Genomic DNA, 22,231 nt, shown 5'->3' on the forward strand with positions numbered 1-22,231 from the left:
CTCTCACGCATCCAATTCACGCTCAATATTCTGACTGCCTGGAGGCCGTGCCTTTCCTTACATGTGCCATGGAAAATACGAATGAATATGACCTCTTTTAAAGTAAACAAGCGTGTAATTTTGCGGCGAGCTGGTCATGACACTTTGCCTTGAACCCCGACATCTTTGGCGAGACAGACAGATGCTTTACAAAGCACAGTGTGATGCTTTAGCGTGATTATATGCACTTCACATACATGTACGTGACCATTCTGCGCTGCAGTCTCACCTGCCAGGCGATAAGGTCCTTCAGTTTCTCTATCTTTTCAAGGTCCTCTTGGTGTTCCTGCATGTACTTGTCATTGAAGAAGGCCTGGAGAGGAGGGAGAAGAGATAATGGATTAAGTGTGTTTTGCAGGAAGGGAGGAAGAAGAGGAGGAAGTGCAGGGAAAGACTTGAGGAACAATCAGAGAGGTGAAAGAGTTTGTGTTATGAAAAAAAAAAAGAAAAGAGAAATGAGGAAGAAAAAACTGATGAGTCAATAGGGAAAGCATTGAGAGAGGCAGTTAAAATGAGAAAAATTCAGTCAAGATATCCGTCTCTCCTTTACCACCTGCATTATTTCACTGAGATGAAGGACTGACCCCAGAGCAAAGAATTCACGTCGCACTTCCTCTGACTGATACGACACCGTTTCACAAGACCAAAATGAATCTATTCCAGGTCTTGATATACGCTAGAAAACTAACAGGCACTTCTTCTTTTTTTTTTTTATCATCAAACACAAGATAAAAAGAGTTACCCCTTCTACATGAGTTGCTATGGTGTTAAGGTGAATGGAGTGTGCAGCCAATAAACCAGTGAGAGCCCTAGAAATATGATGAAAAACGGGACTCGGTGAAGTCTGAGTTGAGCTTTTCCCATGAAAAAAATAGAAAAGAAAAAAAAAAGCACAGGTCAATAAAAAAAAAGAGATTTATGATGACCTATGATGTTGAGAGGCAAACAATATGGGAGTTGAGTAGTGTGTAGTGATGAAAATATTAAGGCTGATGGCAGGAGAGCGGCTAGGATCTGAAATATGCATGAGATCATGATTTGTTTTCAAAGCATGAAATCAAGCCGAGGAAAAATATGGTCCCTCTGAATTAGTTTCAAATATAGTTTGATTTATTAGAAATTGATGAAGTGTATAATTACCGTATTAGTTTGACTAAATCATCTTAACTCAAGGTACGCTCAGCTCATTCACCTAGTTAGATATAACTACTGTTTCCAAGGTCAAGAGTTAGCTTTCATGCTTGAATTACCTTAGTTTAAAATTATATGCCACAAATAATTTTCATGTTTCACTTTTAAGAAAATAAAATGTGTTAAAAGGCTTAAACTTGTTCAGGTAAAATAATATAAGTAGATCGATACCTCTCTCATATCTGTATGTGTAATATGAAACAGGACAGGCTTAGAGTTAGCTTAGCATAAAGACTGAGAACAATAGGAAAGAGCTAGCCTGGCTCCAGCACCCGACCAGACTGGATGGGTGCAGTCATATGCCTTAAAGGGGCTAATGGGCTGATTTTTTTTTACATTTTAGACAGAGCCAGGCTGGCTGTTCTCCCGGCAGTATTTATGCTAAGCTAATTGCCTGCTGGCTCTAGCTTCAGTTTTATGGTACAAACATTAGAATGGTATCAATCTTTTCATCTAACTTTCAGCAAAAGTGTCAAACTATGACTTTAACGCTCCTGTTAAAGTAAAATGAAATTGTTAACATAAAGGAATACAGGTTAAGACAATATAGAGATACAATAAAACAGACTTTCAGACTTTTTTCATTTTGCCCACCTTCTCATAGTTGGTAAAACCTCCCATGACAGCTGGGTCCACAATCCCGTTCAGCAGCATGGAGAGAGGGTTGATGGGAAGGTTGGGGTCTGTGAGATGCCTCTGCACCATGCTGCTGATCTTCTCATTGGTCAGGTGCATTGTCTCTATGGCGTTCTCCAGTGGACTGATCTCCTCCTGTGCAGCAGAGTAAGAGAAGGTGTCACCAAATATCCTCAGCACTTAGTGTATTTCACACATACATCACGAATGTCTCTGTGATCCCAACGACAAAGTGGAAACGTTCTGTCTTCACCAGGTTATTAGAAGATGGGCATAGGAACCCTTAACTAAACACATAAATCATGTAGGATAGAGAAGCAATGAATCATTCTTCACTGCGCCCATATACGAACCTGCAACTGTCAAATGAAGATGGATAGTGTGTTGGTGTAGGGGAATTTCAATTCCCAAGTCAACAAAATATGATTGGCAATGCTGAGAAAAGATGAATAAAATACTTGGAAATGCTGTCATTACTTCCACTACTGTGTGCGAGCAAACTCCTACTCAGTCCGTGCAACTCCACATGGGGGCAATCTCATTACTTCGGATGAAAAAAACCCCACCAAAACAAAACAATCACCTTGTTGCAGCTTGCTTACTAAGAATCTACAAGGAACATGAGTGGATTGTTGAGTAAATGTCAGATACAGACCCCAGCCAAAAAAGATAAGATTCTGTGCCAGGGAGACAAATCTCCAATCTGTGCCGGTATGTCTCAGGCCAGCGTGATAAAAAGCATTGTCAGATGGAAGGCTTTAGCTTGGTGAATCTCAGCCCAGTCATTAAGCTTTAAATAGAGAGTCTGACCTCGGGGACCTGGCCTCTCCCTGGCTCATCTGGAGGGCAAGCTGCTCCTGACAGTATGTTCCAACCCAGCCTGAAGGGTTCTGCCATGAATTAGTGTGGCGATGTAGAATAACACTTAACTGCATGGAATCAGGAGTTAGAGGAGGGATCAAGTCTTTTTTAGTGAAATGATTGTGGATGTAGCGACCAGAGGGACCACTGTGGGGGCATAAAGGCTGGAACTGCACGGGTGCGTGGGCGTCATGTGATGCCATGAACGCAGGGGGAGCCGACAGAAGTGAACACCCTGGCTCTGGGAAGAGGAGGAGGTGTTCCCCTTTCTGAGGCTTTTCAACAGCACAGACATAAAAGTGACTAATAAACCCGACAAATAAAGAGTAACTGATTGTGGAATACTTCGCTAGCATAATTATGCTAAGTAGTGCATTTGTTTTGGGGAAAACAAATGACACATTAACAGGTTGAGAGAGAGTGATATTGTAACCTGCTCTTGCGCTCCAGCATATATCGCTGTTCTCATTTCTCCACAGTCTCCCTTCCAAAAAACAACCTCTGGGCCAAAACGGGGACCAGCACTTTAATTAGTCAAAACAACTAAGATAATAAAAATGAATGCAGTTTCATTGGGATGCAGAGGAAATGTGCCCCTTCCAAGTGCAGACCAAGACAGGCCATCCTCTTATCAATAGGGTTTAAAATTGAGCAATGCAGGTAATTCTATTACAGGAAAATCAACAGAGTGAGTGCTGAACTCTGCTCTAGTTGTATTTGTGCTGTGTAGCTATTTTCGGTGGAAACAGGCTTTAAGGAGTGCTTGGTGAATCAATGCGGGCCCTCTGGCAGAGAGCGAACGTGCCCTGTCGTTAGTCCGGGGAGCGGCACACCCGCGTCCGCGCAGCTGTCTATACCGCTTAAGCGGAGAAATGATATCGATTGCCTCAGAGCAAGGCTGCAGATTCTCATCTGATTAGCGGGCCGGCCTGGCACACATGCCCCTGCTCGTACTCACCGTGGAGACCGACTTCACTTCAAACCAGCGCAGGATGCCAGGAAGTTTGTATGCCGTTGTGTACGTTGTCCTCTCGATCCACATGTTCTGTAGACAGAATGCACAAAGTCAAAAACTGTAACCTAAGAAATCAACTCAATGCAACATTTTAAAAGTTGATGTGTCCCTTGATCATTGTTATTTTTATTAGGAGCATGTACAACACAGCTTTTACACAAAGGTGAACTCGTGTTACACAATGGCTAGATGGTGAGATGGATTGTTGTAAACTGTGTCATTATAATGGGCTGTCACTGAAAATGTCATTGTTATATTCCTCTTTAGTGCACACTGAGAGCTGCCTCCCTTTCAGAAATGTGTGTTTCTATTTATTTATTTTAATTATTATTATTTTATTTTTTATTTAATTTGTGTTTTTTCAAGGGTATATGGTCCTTTGTCAGGCACTATATTGTGTGCTTGTCTGTAAAATAATGTAAAAAAATAAAAACTACCAAAAACAATTTAAAAAAAGAAGAAAAAGAAATCAACTAAGCGTGACGGGGTGCAGATCAATCAGCAGCCGTTTTTAGTGCCAAACCATGTTGAAACAAGCTGCAAGACTGACGCTGAATGAATGAGATTAAGATGATGTAATGGTTGTTCATTGAAGGCTTAATGAAGGATTGAAGGTGGGCTGGTGGGAAGGAGGTGTCCACTATTTCCCTGTCTGGACGGCAGCTCATTAAGGCCCGCTCACAGACAACCCAAACAAGATGGAATCTCCTCTAATACTCTAATAATCGTGGAGCTGAAATAAGGAATAAATCTTCAAGAGAAAAAAAAAAAATACACCACAGGAGATGACGATTTCCCTGGCAAGACGCTTTCAGTATTTAAACCTTTTTTTTATCAGTGTGTCAGAAGAAAAGAAAAAACAATCTCCCACTATGAACAATTAAAGTTAATAGAACCAGCTTTACTGCTCACCTTGGAGACATGGCAAATCACAAAGATATGTGTGTGTTAACATGTTTAATAGGATTGACTATAGATATACATCACCTCTCTGTCACGACTGACAACATCAAGTCAAGAGTTAAATACATAATCCTGCTCTGTGATGCCACAGCAAACATACAGAGGGAAATGTGAAAGGATTTCATTTGCAACCTGGATACTGAGTGTGCACAAAAACATAATTCATTAGATGTACTAAAAATCAGAGCTTGACAGTTGCACTAGGCAACTGGATTTGGACCACTGCCAGCCATTTTTATATAGTCTGGATCTCCTTGTCGGAAAACACTTTTCCTGTGTTCAAAAATAAAAATAAAATAAAATCCTCTGTATCCCTCTTCCTTGATGTGATCCTCTGCCTATGTAAATGAGAGCTCTGATACACTATTGATTCACTCTTCTGGAGACAACTAAAAGAATATGTGAAGCATAGACCTCAAACAATAATCCAGCTGCGTCCTGTAATAAACTACACGAAGGGCGTAGAGATACCGAGACAAACAAACAGAGACGAGATCAAGACAGATAAAAATGAAAAAGCCCTTTTCAGGACACTTTTTTGGGGCTTGCCCTGTTAGTGGAGTGTGAGTGACAACAAAAAAAATTTAGTGAGAGAGAAAAAAAAAACACATTATGTAATATATGTTGACCTACTCTAGATACCAATTTTCATTACAAAAATGTGGGATCTGATGTGGGTACTTACTGTTGCTCTCTGAAAGTGCATACTGTACATACATGCACTGTAGATACTAAAATGTTCTATATTATGGTTCAACAAGGAGCCTATAAATTCAAACTGGCTTAATCAATTTTTCATTTAGAAAGGTAAGAAAATTATGTTAAGGATGTCTAATGTTAGCCAGTTATACATTAAAACATATACAAATAAAATAAAGAAGCTAACTCATGGCAGCGAAGAAGTAAAAAAAAACCAAAACAGTAATTACCGCAAACTCATTGTCGGGGTCCTTCTCTCCCTTCCTCACTGGCCTGGAATACTGGAATTTATGGACTTCATTTACTGTGTAGAAGCTGTGGAGGGAGAAAATCAGCATCTGAGTAAATTAAAACTGTTATGGGAAATCTACAGCTTGATTCAAAAGGTTGATTGCTTTGCTCCAGGTCAAACACAGGACAGTCCCACCCCCCTTCCAGGCTGGCTCTGCCAGGAACTGTGGCATTTAGCATGTTGGTGCTGACAAGACGTCTTAGACATGGTCTCATCTACGGGGAAAATAAATGAATTTTCAGCTCCCACACATCAGTGACAGCTGCAGAAGTTCGCCCGACATGTCGGACATGTAGAGAAGCTGCAGCGTACGTGACAGAGGCACATGACCAGCAGGGATGAACTTTGCCAAATAAGGTTAATAGACTTTTCACACTAGGAAAAAGATGGTGGAACACAGTGGCTGTGGGAGCAGATTACTTGCTCCTTTTCCATCTTTCTAACAGTCTCTTTTACCACTAGGAATACACATTCACACTTTCCTGGGGAGACGAGTACAGATCTATTATCCCTATCCAGCATATTGCCTTTCCAGTTCCTAAAACCAAACTATGTGGTTCAAAGAGCACGGTCCGACTTCATTAGCACACCATTATGAATAAAATATGAAATGAATCTGTGCCATTCCAAAACCACTGCACTTTTATGTTTTTTAGTAGCAGCAATAAGTGTGTGCAGATGGGCTGCAACAACTTCTCAACTCTTTCTACTACCGTTTTGTGAATGAACAGACCACACAAAGCTTTCCTGACATTCAAACTACACAGATAATTTAGTCTTACTGGCACTTGAGCCACTTACTACATTATACTGACAACCAGATGTTCCCTTCTGAGATCGGTCACAAAGGGCAACGCATTATTTAATGAACATGATGAGACCCATTCCCAAATCAGCTGAGAGAGCGTGGCATTAACCAAAAAAAAAAAAAAAAAAAGCTGAGTCTCTGCGCCTCTGATCTGATGAACAGTTTAATAAAGCAGCTTTAAATCAGCTGTACTCCCCCAATTAAACCTTTTACATGTCATTAGCTGGCAGGCTAGGGATGATGCAGTGGCACGGTCTGGACAAAGCAAGGTCAGAAGGGGGTGTGCTCTGCCTGCTGCTGTGACCCCTTTGGCTCAAACAGCTCAGTCTCATTGCTATGCACCGCTGATTTTTTTGCAGTGAATGAGAGAATAAATGAGAGAAAATAGAGAGATAGGGACAGAGAGAGACAACCGGGAAAGGCGCGGTGAGAGCTGGAGAAAGAGAGTTGGCAGAGAAAGACAGACGGACGGACAGCCGATGTGGAACAGTCCTCTATTACTCTCTAAACATGGCTGTCTAATCTGGGATATTAACGGAGTTACATATTCCAATCAGACACAGTTAGCAAACAAGCCAACAGGCTGCTGAAGGGATCAATGCAGGGGGACGTGACCAATGCTGCAGGCTTGTGATAACATCGGTGCCCAGGTATATTTGCCTAAAGGTTTTTCCAAGTAAATGTCTTCTTTTAATTATGTCCATTGATGCGTTGGGTGGCATATCAAAGTGAATTTGCACAGCTGAGTGATGCGGTGCATGGCCGGCGTACAGATTGGGCAAACAAGTGGGAGCGTAGGGGGGGGCCCCACTGTTTGCTGTGGCCCCGGTGCACGACACAAAGGTATTAATGATGTCAGAGAAACGATGTTGTACTTGGCACAGTGACTAATAGCAGATGGCTGTTGCAAGTTAATAGTGCACAAGAACGACAAGAAGGTCAGACGCTGTTTGTTCTACACAGACACACATTTACATCAAGATTTAATCACCTTCACCACAGTGGTCCTCCACACACCACACTCCAAAAAAAAAAAACAAATAAATAAATACAAACGCGCTTTTGCATGTCATCACAAGCTCTCTAAATTGTTTGTGAGTTTGACTTGGGAAAGTAAATTGGGCTTTGTAGGATTGAAATTCATGCTGTGTGACTTTGAGTAACAGACTCTGTAATTTTAAAGCAATGAATGTGTATGTGTGTGTGTGTGTGTGGCACGGGGGATATCCTGCTTACCTCACTATTTGTTCAGAGACAGGTTTGTTTTGGAACTTGGCAGGCAAGTCGAGAATGGGCTTCACCGTGAAACACTGGATGTCTTCAGTAGAAACATCAAGGACATAAATGAAACTGTTGCACTCTAATGAAACACAATTACTTCACACCTGATTATAATTCAGCGTTACTGTTGATCAATGTTCAATGACATCAAACTGTAAAATATGATCTTATTGCTATCATTTCAGTAAAGCCATTGTCTGATGTACTATGTAAAATTTGAAAGGCGGTTCATTGCATTTGACATACAGTTCATGAGTTTATATGCAATGTTGCATACAGTGACTGCAATGTGAAAAAATATATGCATTAAAAAATATACTAATATTAAAGTAATATAGTAAATGGACACTTATATAGCACTTTTCTAGTCCTATCAACCACTCAAAGCCCTTTACAATGGAAGCTACATTCATCTATTCACACACACGTTCATACAGCTTTTCCCTTACACATATAATGCTTTTCTACCATACATGCACATTCACACTCTGATGATACATCAGAGGCAATTTGGAGATCAGTCCAAGGACACATCAAAATGCAGACTGGAGGAGCAGGGAATCGAACCACCGACCTCCTGCTCCACACTGATTTAAACTATGTGTCCCAGCCCTATAGTTTCCCCATAAGTACAAATCTACGTGGAGTATTAAAAACATATTTATGTTCATCTTATGCACTGGCAGTGACCTGAGTCTGAGCAAAAATGAAAAAGCAAAACAAAAACTGAATTAGTAAATTGTGTTGAGGATACACTGTCCAGAGGAACACTTGGTGTCCTCGCTGGGTGGCGTGGTCGTCTTCATCTTCTCCGCGTTCGGAAACTGTGTGAGGAGACGTGCCTCGAAATCCTCCCTGCGCTCGTACTCCTTCCCACGGTAGATGAACATTTTGTTCTGAAGGACAATAAAGAAACACAGTGAGTCCCCGGGTATGTACATAGAGGCAGGAACACAATCACGCAAGCTGGTGCTAATTAACACGCATTATGTGGACATAAGGGACATTGTCCCTCTTTTATGAATATGGCGGTAGTGACAGCATACAGTGTCATTTCATAGCCCATTTCACCAGAAGATTAGATCCAGTAGCCAAAATTCATTCAATGGTGGTAGTAAGGACAGACACGGGACAATGACAAAATTGTAATATTAAAAGAAAGTTACATGGATGAGAGCGACCTGGCCTGCTACTGTGGCTGGGTTAAAATACATTATCATAATATTCATATTAAATACTTGGATATGAGGTTGACAGAGAGTTCTTGGCACAGATTCAGTGATTAGTCAGTCCCAGCTGAGTTCATAGTGAGCTCGCCCGGGGAGAGGGCTTCTGCCTTAGCGAACTGACAAACTGCAAATGGCTACTACCACTTTTGCTGGAGGCTCTTTCACAAACGGCTGCTTACAGCTACTAATGAAACTGCTGCAATGGTTCAGATGTCTTGCCAATTTCAAATCAGCGTGGTGAGATCATGGCAGTTGAGGATGAGGACGGCGGCCCTATTCACTCCCTCTTCACATCTCAGCGGCTTGATCTCCTTCTGGAGACGATCATGTTGTACGTCTCATAGAGGGCTTACAATGAATTATTAGCTTCATTCATTAGCTTAACAGGGATATTACACAGCTTGAAAGTCAGGATCTTATCTAGGGAGAATAGCCTAGCCTTTTTTTTTTTTTTTTTTTTACATTTCCTTCTTTCTTTCACAGACCATCACTGCACAATAGCTCTCACACAGCAAGCTCTGTACTCATGCACACCACACATCTCAATTCCCCAATTAATTAAAGGAACTGCAGCCATGGAATATGCCCAGGGCCATTTTTCTTTTTTTTTTTTTTTTAAATTTGCTTTGACAGATAAGTTGACTAAAAGCACGTTGGTTTCCAGAGCCATCCCTTTCAACTGCAGGAGATTCCCCTCAATCTGCCTGACAATACGTCGCTGCAATTTTCAGCTGGTGAGCAACTGTGAGAGATCTAATCTTTTTTCCCATCACTGCACTACTCTGTGCTTATTCATAAGAAGGCTGCAGATTTACATTATGTTGTTGAACGTTCTGGTCATGTATACTTTTGTTAGCCTCAAACATACATTAGCAAAAAGACAAAACAAACAAACAAAAAAAAAGTAATTTAGATAATAATTCATGCAAAAATGGTCTGTTCTTTTTCAGAGGGTAAAAAGGCAATTTAATACAGTCAAGAGACGAAGGTTCATCGAGGTGCGACATTGTTGAGTTCAAATGTAACACACATGGTCAAGATTTAAGCTCCTTGGACATGCTGGCAGCAATACTAGAGGATGTATGGGTATTTTAATATGGCTAATGTAATGTATGGGGTGAACAACTACGGTAAAACTAATGCAATATCCGTGTTTCAGCCTCTTGGCAGAGACTGTTAACAAGAAAAAGTCTGTAAAATCTATGGATTCTCCCTTTCAATCTACTGCAGAATCAGATAACGCTTAACTGACACACAGTCTGATGGAAAGGTCATCTTGTTTTATTCCAAAACAAAAATAAATTAGATGAGAACAGTGCATAGAGTGGTCCTAAAAATGCATGAGCCGGGAACGTTCCTTCAGTGTGCTCAGTGTGCTCAGGGGTCCGTCTGAGGACCGTTTGGAATGATAGAACATGGCAGCTCATATCCGAGCGTCTCCAAATGTTGCGCGTTAAGATACATATTTCAGACCAACTTTCACACGAGCCTCAGCTGCTCTTTAAGCTGAGCGCTCACAGGAAACTCAATACGGCGATTAAATAAAGTTTAGGACTGAAAGGAAGAGAGAGGGAGAGGAGGAGAAACATGCCAACTGGATGCAAAGTGAGGCGAACAATTGTAGCGGCCCGTCTTTGAAATACTGAAAATACCTTTCATTTGTCAGAAAGCTGAAAGCAACTCAGGATTCTTTATAGAGTCGACAAATACAGAAGCATTCAGTCATGCTTCAAAGCTTGTTGACAAGATATTGTGACTTTGAAGGTTGAAATCATGACTTCAGATAAATATTCTGCGCATGTCTTCATAATGATGGTTTTGTTCGTAACAGAAGAACTTAACAGTCTCTAAAAAGTCACCACCGATGGAAGCGAAGCAAAAACACACTCAACTACACAAGAAAGAACTGGAGTTAGTTGCGACTGCGGAGCTAAACAAATGACATGATGTAGAGCATTTTACAATTAGCAAGTACCCTAGTGTCTAACCACATTAACAACTAATAAATCATAAGCAGCGGAATTAAGCACTCTCACATAAAATCAATTCTCAAGGGGGTGGAAACAAAATACCTTTATCAAGAGTATTGATTTTCTCACATAACATACTTTCCCCTGAGGACACTGCCATGCTGCAACACAAACAGCACAATGGGGTTGTAAGCAAATACCCACCACACTATATTTATCTTAATTAGTGACTCATACATGAACATTTCCTATGTGCTCACAGAAATATTTCTACATAGTTATGAAACATATCAAGAGGGTGTACAAATCCAGAGCCGTTTTTGATCCAATACCAACACTACATTGGATAGTATCGGAAATGCCCTGATCTACCTACTCCTACACAAATACGGTATCAGATATTGGTGAGTCTATGCACTGATCCCGTACTACGTAGTTTATTAATAAACTTTATAGTTTCACACCCAGATAAATCAGAAGTTTTCCAGGAAATAAATTATTTTTTGCAGCTCTAGCCTACACAGGAAATTGTGCTGTGCAGCCACCGGCCACTACTGTTTTAGAGCAGCGAAGAAGGATTGATCTCTGGTAAATAGTGTAATATTAGCTGTTAACAAAACATCAGAAATTTGGCAATATGTTACACGGGAAAGTCGCACCAGTAAGAAGGCAATGTGTACTAAGGCTTTAATTTGGAGGGGTGGTGCTAGTGTTCGGACAAATAGCATAGGAAGTGTTATTTATTCCTACATTTATTAGTTTTTTTCAAATTAGATAATAAAGGAAAGACTCAATGAGATTCATGTATTTGTTCATGTTTTACAAAGGGTTTAACCTCAGCCACTTCTGAGCTATCATTAGCATATAACAATGATGGCAATCATATCACATCCATACAGGGTTAGTAGTAGTAGGTAAAACATTTTTAACGCAGTGGTATTGGAACATCTCCACTTTTAACAGGACACTGTGAGAGCCGCGATGCACGACAACTGACTCGCTCTGTATCTCTTTTGATGTATTCATTCATCAAAACTTAATGAGATTATAAATACAGCCGGGAAATGACTAAACTACCTTGTATCTAATGTGGCATAAGAAAAACCAAAAAGGCAAAATCAATCAAGGGGTAAATCAAGTGCAGATCCTCCTGGAAAAAGACAAACTTGCATACACCTGCTCTGGCTATTTCAGGTAAGGTCAAGCTGCCGCAGAAAGAATAAAAAGAGAGAAAAAAAGAGAACTCACAGCTGTCCTCTAAGGCTGTTTAAATAGCCAGTTAGATTAGGCCGGTGCAGCACGCCCTGTCTGTAATGGAGTTTCTGCCCTGCCAGATGAAAGAGGTTAGGAGGGGCACGTTGAGATCGGAAAGTAGCAAAAGACCCTTGTGAAATGGCTGTTCCTCATAATAGAATGAAAAGGATATGATCAGGGGATCACTGTACTTGAAACTGGACATTCACATTATCTCATTCCGTGCGGACCTTTGTGGGGCATTTAGTGTGTTGCTGGTGTGATAAAAATGGCTTGAATTTCTCCGAGAGAGGAAAACGGCACCTTCAGCAGCGTGCCAGACGACTGCCTAAAAACAGCTGTAACAGGGAATAAATGAAAAGCAAACAAATCGTCCTTCGTCAGAATGCTCAGAGCTAACTTTAAACTCTCTGCGGCACGGCATCACACAGAAATTCCTACATCAGTGAAATGTTTAAATATAATCTGATATGTGGACAGAATGGGACAGCCTTCACAGACAGAGCAAAAGAGGTCTGATATGCACACAGTAGCAGCTCAGACTCTGAATTAGGCCGGTGAGGAGATATCAAACGCATGTTGGACACGTACTTAATTTGTGATAAGCTGAGATCAGATTGGCGCGAGGCCAGAACAGGACATTTGGAGGGGAAACACAGATCGTTTCAGGTTTGGCAGCCAAGTATACTTGGTAGGGGTTTTAAATACACTTTGAGATGATTGTTCACCGTTTGAAGTAAAGCTCCAACTCAACAAACAAGCGTAGACCTGAATGTTTTGGGAATATAACCCTTGATTCAGCAGCCACCAAAAGCAATTTACAATGTGACCATATCACTTCCTTTCACTTTGTAGTGGGTGCCTGCTTTTTTGTTGTGCAGGTGGTGATGGGACACCTTGTGATGCAGACCACGCTCACGGCGTGGAGAAAAGGGTGTTCAGCTGAAGTTCAGGTAATGGAATTAAAGCCTGTGTTTGCGGCGTGATCTGCCTTTTGATTGGACGAACAAGGCTGGGTTAGCTCTTGCTGTCATTCTTGGGTGCCACAGATTTTATAGCCATGTCCTGCAATGATGGATTCTGGGGGATTTCTTTAGGAGTAACCAACTGAGCAGCAGACAGAGACACTTACCTACAGTGCAAGCTAAAAACAGACAGATTTCAGATACATATTAAGGAAATAGACCATGAATGAGGGAGGAGGCGGCTCGGAGGGAGAGACAGATTTTTTTTTTTAACTCACAGAGACCCACTTTTCGCACATTGAAGGGCACCCGTCCAGCACATTATCCTGGATTTACTCTACAATGTTTCACAGTAATGATTCACAGTTTGTTTTCGGTTTGTTTTCTGTGTAAGTGAGTAAAGTGAAAACCGGACCAGGTGGGAAGTTGAACTGGTCCGACCTGCCAAAGCAACCAAAACCCGTGGGAGCTGGGATGTGTGAAACACATATGCATAGACGGCTGAGGGCCGAGAATAAACCACCCGTAAACCTATCGATTTTCTGTTTTGACGAGTGGGGTCACCCACACGGTGCTTTCAGCCAAAGTGTGGGGTGCTGAGAGTTGTGGGAGATGTACGTGGATGTGTGTACTCACGCGTAGGAAGGAGGGGAAGCCCATGCCGTAATAGCCTACGGCAAAGTAGTCCGGTTTGGGCCGGATGACCTTCACTATGTTCTCATAGAACTGGGCCTGCTTCCTCTGTTGGGGGGTAAAATAGTAAGTTTTAGTGGCATGGGAAACACTGACATTTTTTTTCTTTTGAATGAATCTTTATTTACAAATTTTTGTCTTGTTTTGCATCATCTGGTTTATCTTGTTGCCTCCTTTCTTGGCCACTTTTTTAATCTCATTGAGGATTTGCTGCTTAAATAAAGTGTAAATGAATAAAACAAAAATGTTGCAGTCTTCTTCTTCTCTCTTAAAAACAAGGTAACTTATTATAACTCATTGATATCAATGAGTAGTGATTTTATTGACTGTTTATGACATGAAGGAGCAGTTCAACAAAACATGTATTACTTACCAAAGAGGCACTGAGCTGCTCAAAGTCAAACATTTCATTCTCGTACTGTTCAGCCAGCTCCTTTCCCAAAATGATTGCCTCCTCCCACATCTATTGGGCACATAAACAGAGACAGTTAGCAAATGAATCAATTATCAAGATTCAAGCTGAGATAAAGCATTCCCTTTCTGCCAGTTGAATAAAGCAAATGATCTCTCCTAGGCAATGGTGTAAGTCAGTTTCAAAATAAATAAATCTAAATTCTTCTTATTATATCAATATTTTTTATTATTATTATTCTTATTTTCCTTTGATCTAAAACACTAAAATGCAGATGCCACACTCTTGGGAGGAGAGTGTGGTAGTGATGCATTTCCCCTCGAGACTCATCCAGCGAAGTGGAGTGGTGTCACAGATATGTGCGGGCCACTCGAACATGTTGAAAGGCTTCTAAGAGGCTCCCTGACAGACTAGATTGGGCTTAGCTGATCTGGGTCAGGCTGGAGGTGGACTGAATCCAGACTGCTACTCAGATCAGCCTGCCATCAGAGAGAGCAGTGATGGCAGCACCATCTGGGACTGTGTTCTGGATGACTCCGATGACACTCCTAGAAAGTGTCCTCAGTTGATACCGCTCTCTCTGGGGTGTTGAAGTATTCTCGCAGCCACTGTAACAATTCCTGATCGCTCCGCTGTGTTTGTTACTGCAAGTTTATCCAATGCTCTTTCAATTTGTTGTCTTTCCCTCGCCATATCCTGCTGAGTGACAGTTGGCTAGTGAACCAAGAGTGGCGGCTGCACCCCAACACTGATGACACATGCAAAGCCTTGGGACATCATCTCTGAGAAGCTCTGGCTACAGTTCTACAGACCCTTTCCAAGCTCAGCTTAGAGGCTGGAAAAAAAAATACATTTTCCTCCTCTGGAATAAAACATGAAGAGTGTAGAAGAATAATACAGCAACCATATCTGAGGCACATAAGAATAACCTACTCTTCACATCACAACCCAGAGTTGGTATATAAAAATGGCTCTACAGTGGTTATGAGGGAGAAAGAGATAGAAGGACAGTGGGAGAGAGAGGAACAAGAAAAAAGGTTTTAAGACAACACAAAAGAGCCACATTAATGCTTGTGCCATCTGATATGTGCCTTTGCCCATAAGAGCATCAGCTAAAAGAGGAGGATTATTTACAATCCCTGTTCTATGGAGAAGGAATATAAAATTTATATTCAGCTTCTCTTCTTCGAAACCTGCCTTCTCAGGCCAGAAGCGGTATTTAACAGAGATGACAGTATCTAAAAATAGCATCCTCAGAGTCCAGGGTTTATCATGATTATGCCCACTATTACATGTATGTGTGTGTGTGTGAGTGTGTGTGTGTCTCTTACCTTGCCCTTGTCAAAGTAATTGATAATCTGCTGGTAGAGCTGATCCTTGAGCTGTCCTTGAGTGCTGGCCTGGTAGCCGTCTCTCTGGGTCAGGTGAGCTGCACATTGCTCGTCCGACCACTACAAGAGGACAAGTTAGCATTGGGGTCAACACTGTGCAATACAATACAGAGCAAAAGGGGAAACAAGAGACAAGAAATCAATCACTGAGTTATAGCCAATGCAAATGGGCGAGACTGATGTGTAATTCTTTTTAAAGCTGTCCTGCACTCTGACAGGGCAAGATGGGAACTAGAGACTTAGGCAATGAAACAGGCGTCAATACATATTGAATGATTCAGAGACAGCATCGATGCAAATCACAGCTTTCTGTAGCTAACACTTGCTGCTGGCTAGCTATATAGTATTTGACATGAGATTCCCTACAACCCGAAATTGTTTGGCTACTGGAAGCCAATGCGGTGAGGTAGGGGAGCAGAGAGCATCACTTATACTTGCATTAACACTAAACATCAGATACAACTGAGTCATGCAGCAGAGTAATCTTTCATTACATATTCTGCTTGATTTTGTACAGTGTCAGACGAGGAAGAATGATGCAAAAAAAAGAAAAAAAAAAAGAAAAAAAAAACATAACAAGAATGCGGGGGTAGCCTTTTGTGCTGACTGTGCACTCCATCATACCTTTTCTTTATACCCTACCATGGAGAATAATGAGGTTTGTGAAAGGCTGCAGCAGCCTGGCTTACAAGGAGATGGACAAATCTGATTGGCCTGCGTGTCGAGGAAGCATAATCCTATGCATCCTGCCAGGACCGATTCATTACCAGCCGGCTTTAATTGGGATTCTGTAGTGTTGTGAGCAACCTGAGGAAGTTAAGATCTCTGAGAAAAAATCTGAACAAGTTTTGTCTGGAGGGCCGTATTTGAAAAGCAAAGCCAGGAAATTTGCATATCCTGCGCTGGAGATGGGAAAAAAAAGAAGAAGAAGAAAAAAAAGAAATAATTGCTGTGCACATTGTTGCTGTGTATTGAAGAGGGATGTCGGGAGGCTTTGGATTAGGCTATTGATTCCTTTACAGCTGGACTGCGGCATTTAGATGGTAAAAGGATCTCTGTTTATTCATGGATGGCCAGTGACCCTGCATCGACAAAACTAAAGTGCTGATACATCTCTGACAACACACAGAGTGATGTAAATTCATCAACTGTTATTATACTGCGACAGGTACTCTGCCGGATGACTGCTTATTACGACAGGAGCCGGTTTTACTCTGCAAGTGGTGGTGGATGCAGAATGATGTATCCATCATCCATCCTCATTCAAGCTTGTTTACACATGCCTGTGTGTGAGCACAAAAGGAGGACAAAGTTTACCTAGCAGAGCTTATTGGGAGAAGAAAGGATTCATCCATACTCTAGTGGAACAAAATTAACCAATTTCCACTATATAATTATGAGTCCTTCTCTAAAGGTGTGCTGTGATTGGAAATGCCGCAGCTGCTGCGAGATGAGCAGATTTAAAATAATAATAATGACAAAAACAAGTCCTGCAAAAAGCCGCTGTGACTGCTCGGCGAGGAAAATGTGATTCAGTCACAGTCTGCTCTCCCCTGTCGGGACCTGTACAAAGGCTGAAACAGGCAGCTATTTATGCAAATACAGATGAGATATCGGGTGCAACCATTTTGGTTAAAGAGGAAGAGACGAACAACTCCAAATTCAGCCTACACCACACCCTGACTGGGAATAGACGCTGCAGTCTTTTGTGTGAGGATGTGGAATATTTCTGGCTAGGGACAGAAACTTCTGAGACTGAGGGCAGGTCTACATTTACAAGAAGGTGAAATTTCAAGAGTAATGCTTCATGATAACTTATAAATATTTATGTATCTAATTTAAGATATCATTGCACTAAAAGTGTGGTAGAACCCTTCCCCTTTTCCACATTAAAACCCGGGGGGCCTTGAACTATGTGATTTACAGTGGAGGATTCCTCATTTCCAGCTGACAAAGAGGACAGTAAAGTGAAAGTACACCTTTATCTCGAAGCACCTCGGGTAGCTGCATCTGCTTTTTCCTTCTGCTCTGAACAATCTCGTTGCCATTTCCAGGAAAAGATCAGATGCTAGCCATAATTTGCGCCGGCTACCCAAGGTGAAAAAGATGCCGATCAGCAAATCTGTCCTCTTAGCAGCCATCTCATGCCACTGTGGGATTAAAAGGACGCCGACCTATCACTCTAAGTCCTGTACACATTCAAATTCAAACAATTTGTTTAATGCCTGAGGTTAAATGTCGTCTGTTTTGACGATCGCTTGAGTGGGTTTGGGTTCAGTGATCTATGCTGTTTGAAGTATTTTGGAGAGCGTGCCTCCACGTTTTATTTGTTGTTGGTATTGTGTCTGTGTACCTTGAGCAGTTTGGCGTGCAGCAGCAGAGTGTAGGCAGCCTCAGTGTAGTTGTCGCACTCTTTGTGGAGGTCACACAGCTTGTACAGGTACCTGGGCAGGAAACAAGCGATGATGTATGGGTCATTTCTGGGAGAGCCTCTCACATTTTTGACAACAGACAGAAAGTTAACTCTGCTAGACTGATGCGTCTTGACAGCCTCTTTTAACTCAAATAACGCTCGGCAGAAAGATGGAAAACTCCTGGATCGTGGAAATGGAAACGTTTTCCAGGAAAGTCAGGTGTTATTTTTTTTTCTGGATCCTTCGGGGATATGCAGCGTGGAGGAACGGAGCCAGAATGTACAGCGTTCTGTCTTTTGACAGGTAAAAAATGAGCTCAACTCAATGTCATCGAGTCCTCTTATGTATTGTATGTAATTTACCTTAGCGATGTGTGTAAAATACCTCGAAGAGCCTGACACAAGAATGACACATGGTTGGCTATGACTGGGTCTTACCTGATGTACATTTCCTCTCTGTCTATCTCCTTGTAAAAGTTCTGCAGGAAGGAAAGAGAAAAGCCATTAAAATGTGTTTTTAAAGGGTTCATATATTTCCACTGACCACAATGCAATACTGTTTACAAAGGTTCAGTGTTTAGTTCGCTTACAATGCAAAGTAGAAATCGCTGGACTGCACATAATAATCTTAAAACTATATTTTAGCTGTGTGACAAAACTGTGATAAACAATAGTGTACTGGCTTGCAGCAGGTAAACATAAAGTGACAGGCTGTCACACTGCTCTCCTGACAACTTCTTTACACAACATGACTCGGCACTGAGAGAACATGACTCAGATAAATGCTGAATATAGGGCATGGGCCTATAGTTTGTTTTTTTTTCCCAATGCCAGCAGTCACATGAAAACAGAACTGACATTTTGGGTTGCTCCCTGGTGAAATGTCACTTCAAAGAGGTGAGGTGTTTCAGGTGAGCTGCTCTGCGATAACATCTTAATTCATTGTGGCATGCGGAGGTGGCCATTATTGTTTCCTGTCTGCGGGTAATACGCATGTCATCATGGTCAACTTTATCGACAATAGCCTCCTGAACAATGCCTCGGTGTCTATGACACAGACGTTTGAGTGTTTTATACATGTCACTTCATGCGGGGGTGGGGGTGGGAGAGGGGTGGGGGTTCCATGTTTACTGGGCTTGTGTGTATTCAGGAACTCAAGAGTAGCCATCTTACAAGCACGTTGACAGTGCAGCTCATGCGGTTTTCCTTGTTCTCGTCATGCATGATGGTCCTGTAGTCCAGCAACCTCTCCAGCAGACGAACCACCAGAGTGACGAAGTTCTCGCCGGTCTTGGCCAAATACTTGTGCTTCCTGCAGTGCTCCAGTAAACTAGTGTGTGTGTGTGTGTGTGTGTGAGTGTGTGCGTGTGTGTGTGTATTTTGTGTTTGTTTGGAGTGGTGGCGGTGCAGTGATGTTTTGTGTGTGACATGTGGTTGTGAAGGGAGAGAAGCCAGGGGCAGAGAGGGAAAACAAATGTGAAGCATGTATAAGAGGTTTTTCAACTGTTCAAAATGTCAAACTTTTGCCTCTAAGGATTTGGGGAAACATTCTTTTTTTTTTTTTTCTTCATCCATTAAAGCAAAGTTAGCATCCCAGTGTACTGAAAGCAAATATCAGTGTCAAAACTGCGATGAGAAGTCGTGTGATCATCAGCACACTGTGATTATTTTGAGGAGTGCTATGTTGCAATTAGCATTATCTAACTTGTGAAAAGCTCAGGCGTAATCCTGCCCATTAATCAGCACTTACATTTTCTGAAAGAGAACTTTGTACTGCTCGTCTCCGCGGCCCCCCTCCACCTCGTGATCCAGCTTGGTGATGATCTCGTTCTCAAACTGCAATTAGACAGAGCAGGCGTAAATAATCAGTGTAGCTAATTTTTCAATTCATTAACGCCATCTCCCTGTCTCACTCTTGCTTGCTCTCTGCATCAAGGCTCGGCTGAGGGGATCTGTGCTTCCACTTTTATCGTCACTCTCTTGAAGCCCAGCTGGCTGCAGGCTGGTGTTTTCTGTTCATTATTAAAGCGCTTCTTTATCTGTGTAAATTTGGTTAGATTACAGAACAGGGCGACATCATGAGACACTTCACCCCCCCCCTTTTTGTTTTTTTTTTGCACTGCTGTTGCTGTAGCTTCTGGCACTGATGTATGCCCATATTAGTATGCGACAGCTGTATAAAAAGCAGGTTTTATTGCACTATAACACTGACTTCACTGACTGTTGGCAGGGCACAAAACCCCAAAAAGAATGGAGAGTGCAGTCGAGAAAGAAAAGATATAACTGCTGCTCGCTGTTAAATCAAGGGTTTACAACACACACAAAAAAAGAGAGACCCAGTAAAGGGAATATTACTGGCTTACAGCATAAAAGGAGATCAGGCCACAGGGAAATTGATCACATTTCACTAAAAGGAAAGAATAAGAAAGTGGCACTCACCTCCAATGAGCCAGATCCTGACTGACACATTGACTTAATTAGCGGCGCTGCTTCACCCTCCCACCCCAAACAGACTGCATTACTGGCGGGAATGATCTGAGAGAGGGGCGCTGCTTTAACTACCACTGTCTTCACAGGAATATTAAGGGACATTGGAAATCCCTGTGTTGCTCTATAATTTGATACAAGTACAATAGGCATCACATACTTCGGGGGCCCACATAAATATCACAAAGCTAAAAAGTGTCTGCGACATCTTATGGCGGAACAGCTGTAGCCAAACGGATTTCCTCATGCAGAAAGGCTTAATTTTGCTCTGTAACGAGGCATAACATTAAGTTCCACTTACCGTGGCTGTTGATAATCGCAGCACAACAAAATGAGATTTGCAGAATTAGCTTGTGGCTATGAAACTTTTTCCTCAGATGGGCTATCCCTCTGCACTGTTGACTGCCAAACCAACACCCACTGCTTTTCATAAAGCCCCCTTTTTTTTTTCATTACTCCTCTAATATTACTCCTCTTTTGTGTCCTCTATGGTTTTGCTACAGTTATTTCCTGTATCTGAAGACGCACCCGCTGGAAGCTGCATGTGAAGTGGAACTCGCACTGCATCATGTCGAAGAAGATGGGGATGGTGGCCTTTCGCAACTCGATCTCAGGAACGAGCGTCATCTCCAGGATAGGACCCACCATCTCTGGAATGAATTTTATCTTGTGGGGCCCTTAGAGAGGAAATAAATGCACAGTATACTACACAGCTCATTTGCAGAATTCAGTTTGGACAAAATAAGATTTTAACAGGGCATGAATAATCCTTACTGTGCTGCAGATTTAAAAGTAGCTGTTTGCAGGGAACGCAACAGAAATCCAGCTCCCCGTGTTTATTAAGTCTCCTCTCGTCAGATTTTTCAATAACAATCATGCGGTAAATAACTTTAAACCAAACACCTCATGTAAAAAACAGCAAGGGGCTCATTAAAAACCCAGTGAATGAGTCAATCTAATCTGGTGGAAAGCTCTAATTAAAGGATCAGATGGTGTAGGTTACAATGAGAGAACTTTAAAGGAGGCACAGGTGCCCAAATCTAACGCCCCAATCCCTGCACTACAATCTCACTCCATTGAGGCTTGACTGCTGCTGAGTCTCTCTCATCACACAACATAAAGCTAATTAACACATGATTGTCTATATTTAGCTGCCGTTCTTTGCTGGGTTGAGTTGTAATGACTGTGTAGGTACTTAGCTGGCAGATAATAATGAACACAAATTGAGAAATCAACCCTTTAACACATGTCAATTGCTGCCGTTCTACTGCGAGTTTGTACAATTGATCTTTAACAGTGAATTCCTTTAGAAAAAAAAAAACATTTTTTTTGTTTACATGAAAGCAAAAGTGAGCATATCAACAAAGGAGTTGGGAAAGTTACCGAGATTGTACCACATATCCCTGATTTCAAAGCCAATTTGTCTCCTCATGTCCTGGTACCTGAAACACAAACAGGATTAAAAAAAAAAGTTACACAGGCTTAAGTCAATTTATGGCACTTACTCATGGGTAAACTCAGTGAATACTATAACAACACAAAACAGTGCCGACAATTTCAAATGTGTAAAGCTGTATGTATAAGGACTGGAACCCCGAATGTTGAACAAACATGGCTACGTTGTGTTTTGGC

The 22,231-nt window shown here is 41.8% G+C and overlaps 1 protein-coding gene across 1 annotated transcript in view; it reads right to left on the minus strand.

Moving 5' to 3' along the window:
* dock1 (dedicator of cytokinesis 1) overlaps positions 1–22,231 on the minus strand; it is a 179,846-nt gene that overhangs the window by 16,859 nt on the left and 140,756 nt on the right. The window contains exons 32-46 of the mRNA XM_023406577.2: positions 21,983–22,041; positions 21,128–21,276; positions 19,863–19,948; positions 19,286–19,442; positions 18,551–18,591; positions 18,053–18,143; positions 15,640–15,759; positions 14,270–14,359; positions 13,840–13,944; positions 8,540–8,681; positions 7,741–7,822; positions 5,635–5,719; positions 3,686–3,772; positions 1,825–2,001; positions 269–352 (exon numbers count right to left, since the gene is read on the minus strand). Coding sequence (XP_023262345.1) covers positions 269–352; positions 1,825–2,001; positions 3,686–3,772; positions 5,635–5,719; positions 7,741–7,822; positions 8,540–8,681; positions 13,840–13,944; positions 14,270–14,359; positions 15,640–15,759; positions 18,053–18,143; positions 18,551–18,591; positions 19,286–19,442; positions 19,863–19,948; positions 21,128–21,276; positions 21,983–22,041 — 1,555 coding nt within the window. The remainder of the gene's footprint in view (positions 1–268; positions 353–1,824; positions 2,002–3,685; positions 3,773–5,634; positions 5,720–7,740; positions 7,823–8,539; positions 8,682–13,839; positions 13,945–14,269; positions 14,360–15,639; positions 15,760–18,052; positions 18,144–18,550; positions 18,592–19,285; positions 19,443–19,862; positions 19,949–21,127; positions 21,277–21,982; positions 22,042–22,231) is intronic.

The sequence above is a fragment of the Seriola lalandi genome, unplaced genomic scaffold, assembly GCF_002814215.2.
Source record: "Seriola lalandi dorsalis isolate HSWRI2012SDOR001 ecotype SW California unplaced genomic scaffold, Sedor1 jcf7180002054311, whole genome shotgun sequence".
Taxonomy (NCBI): domain Eukaryota; kingdom Metazoa; phylum Chordata; class Actinopteri; order Carangiformes; family Carangidae; genus Seriola; species Seriola lalandi.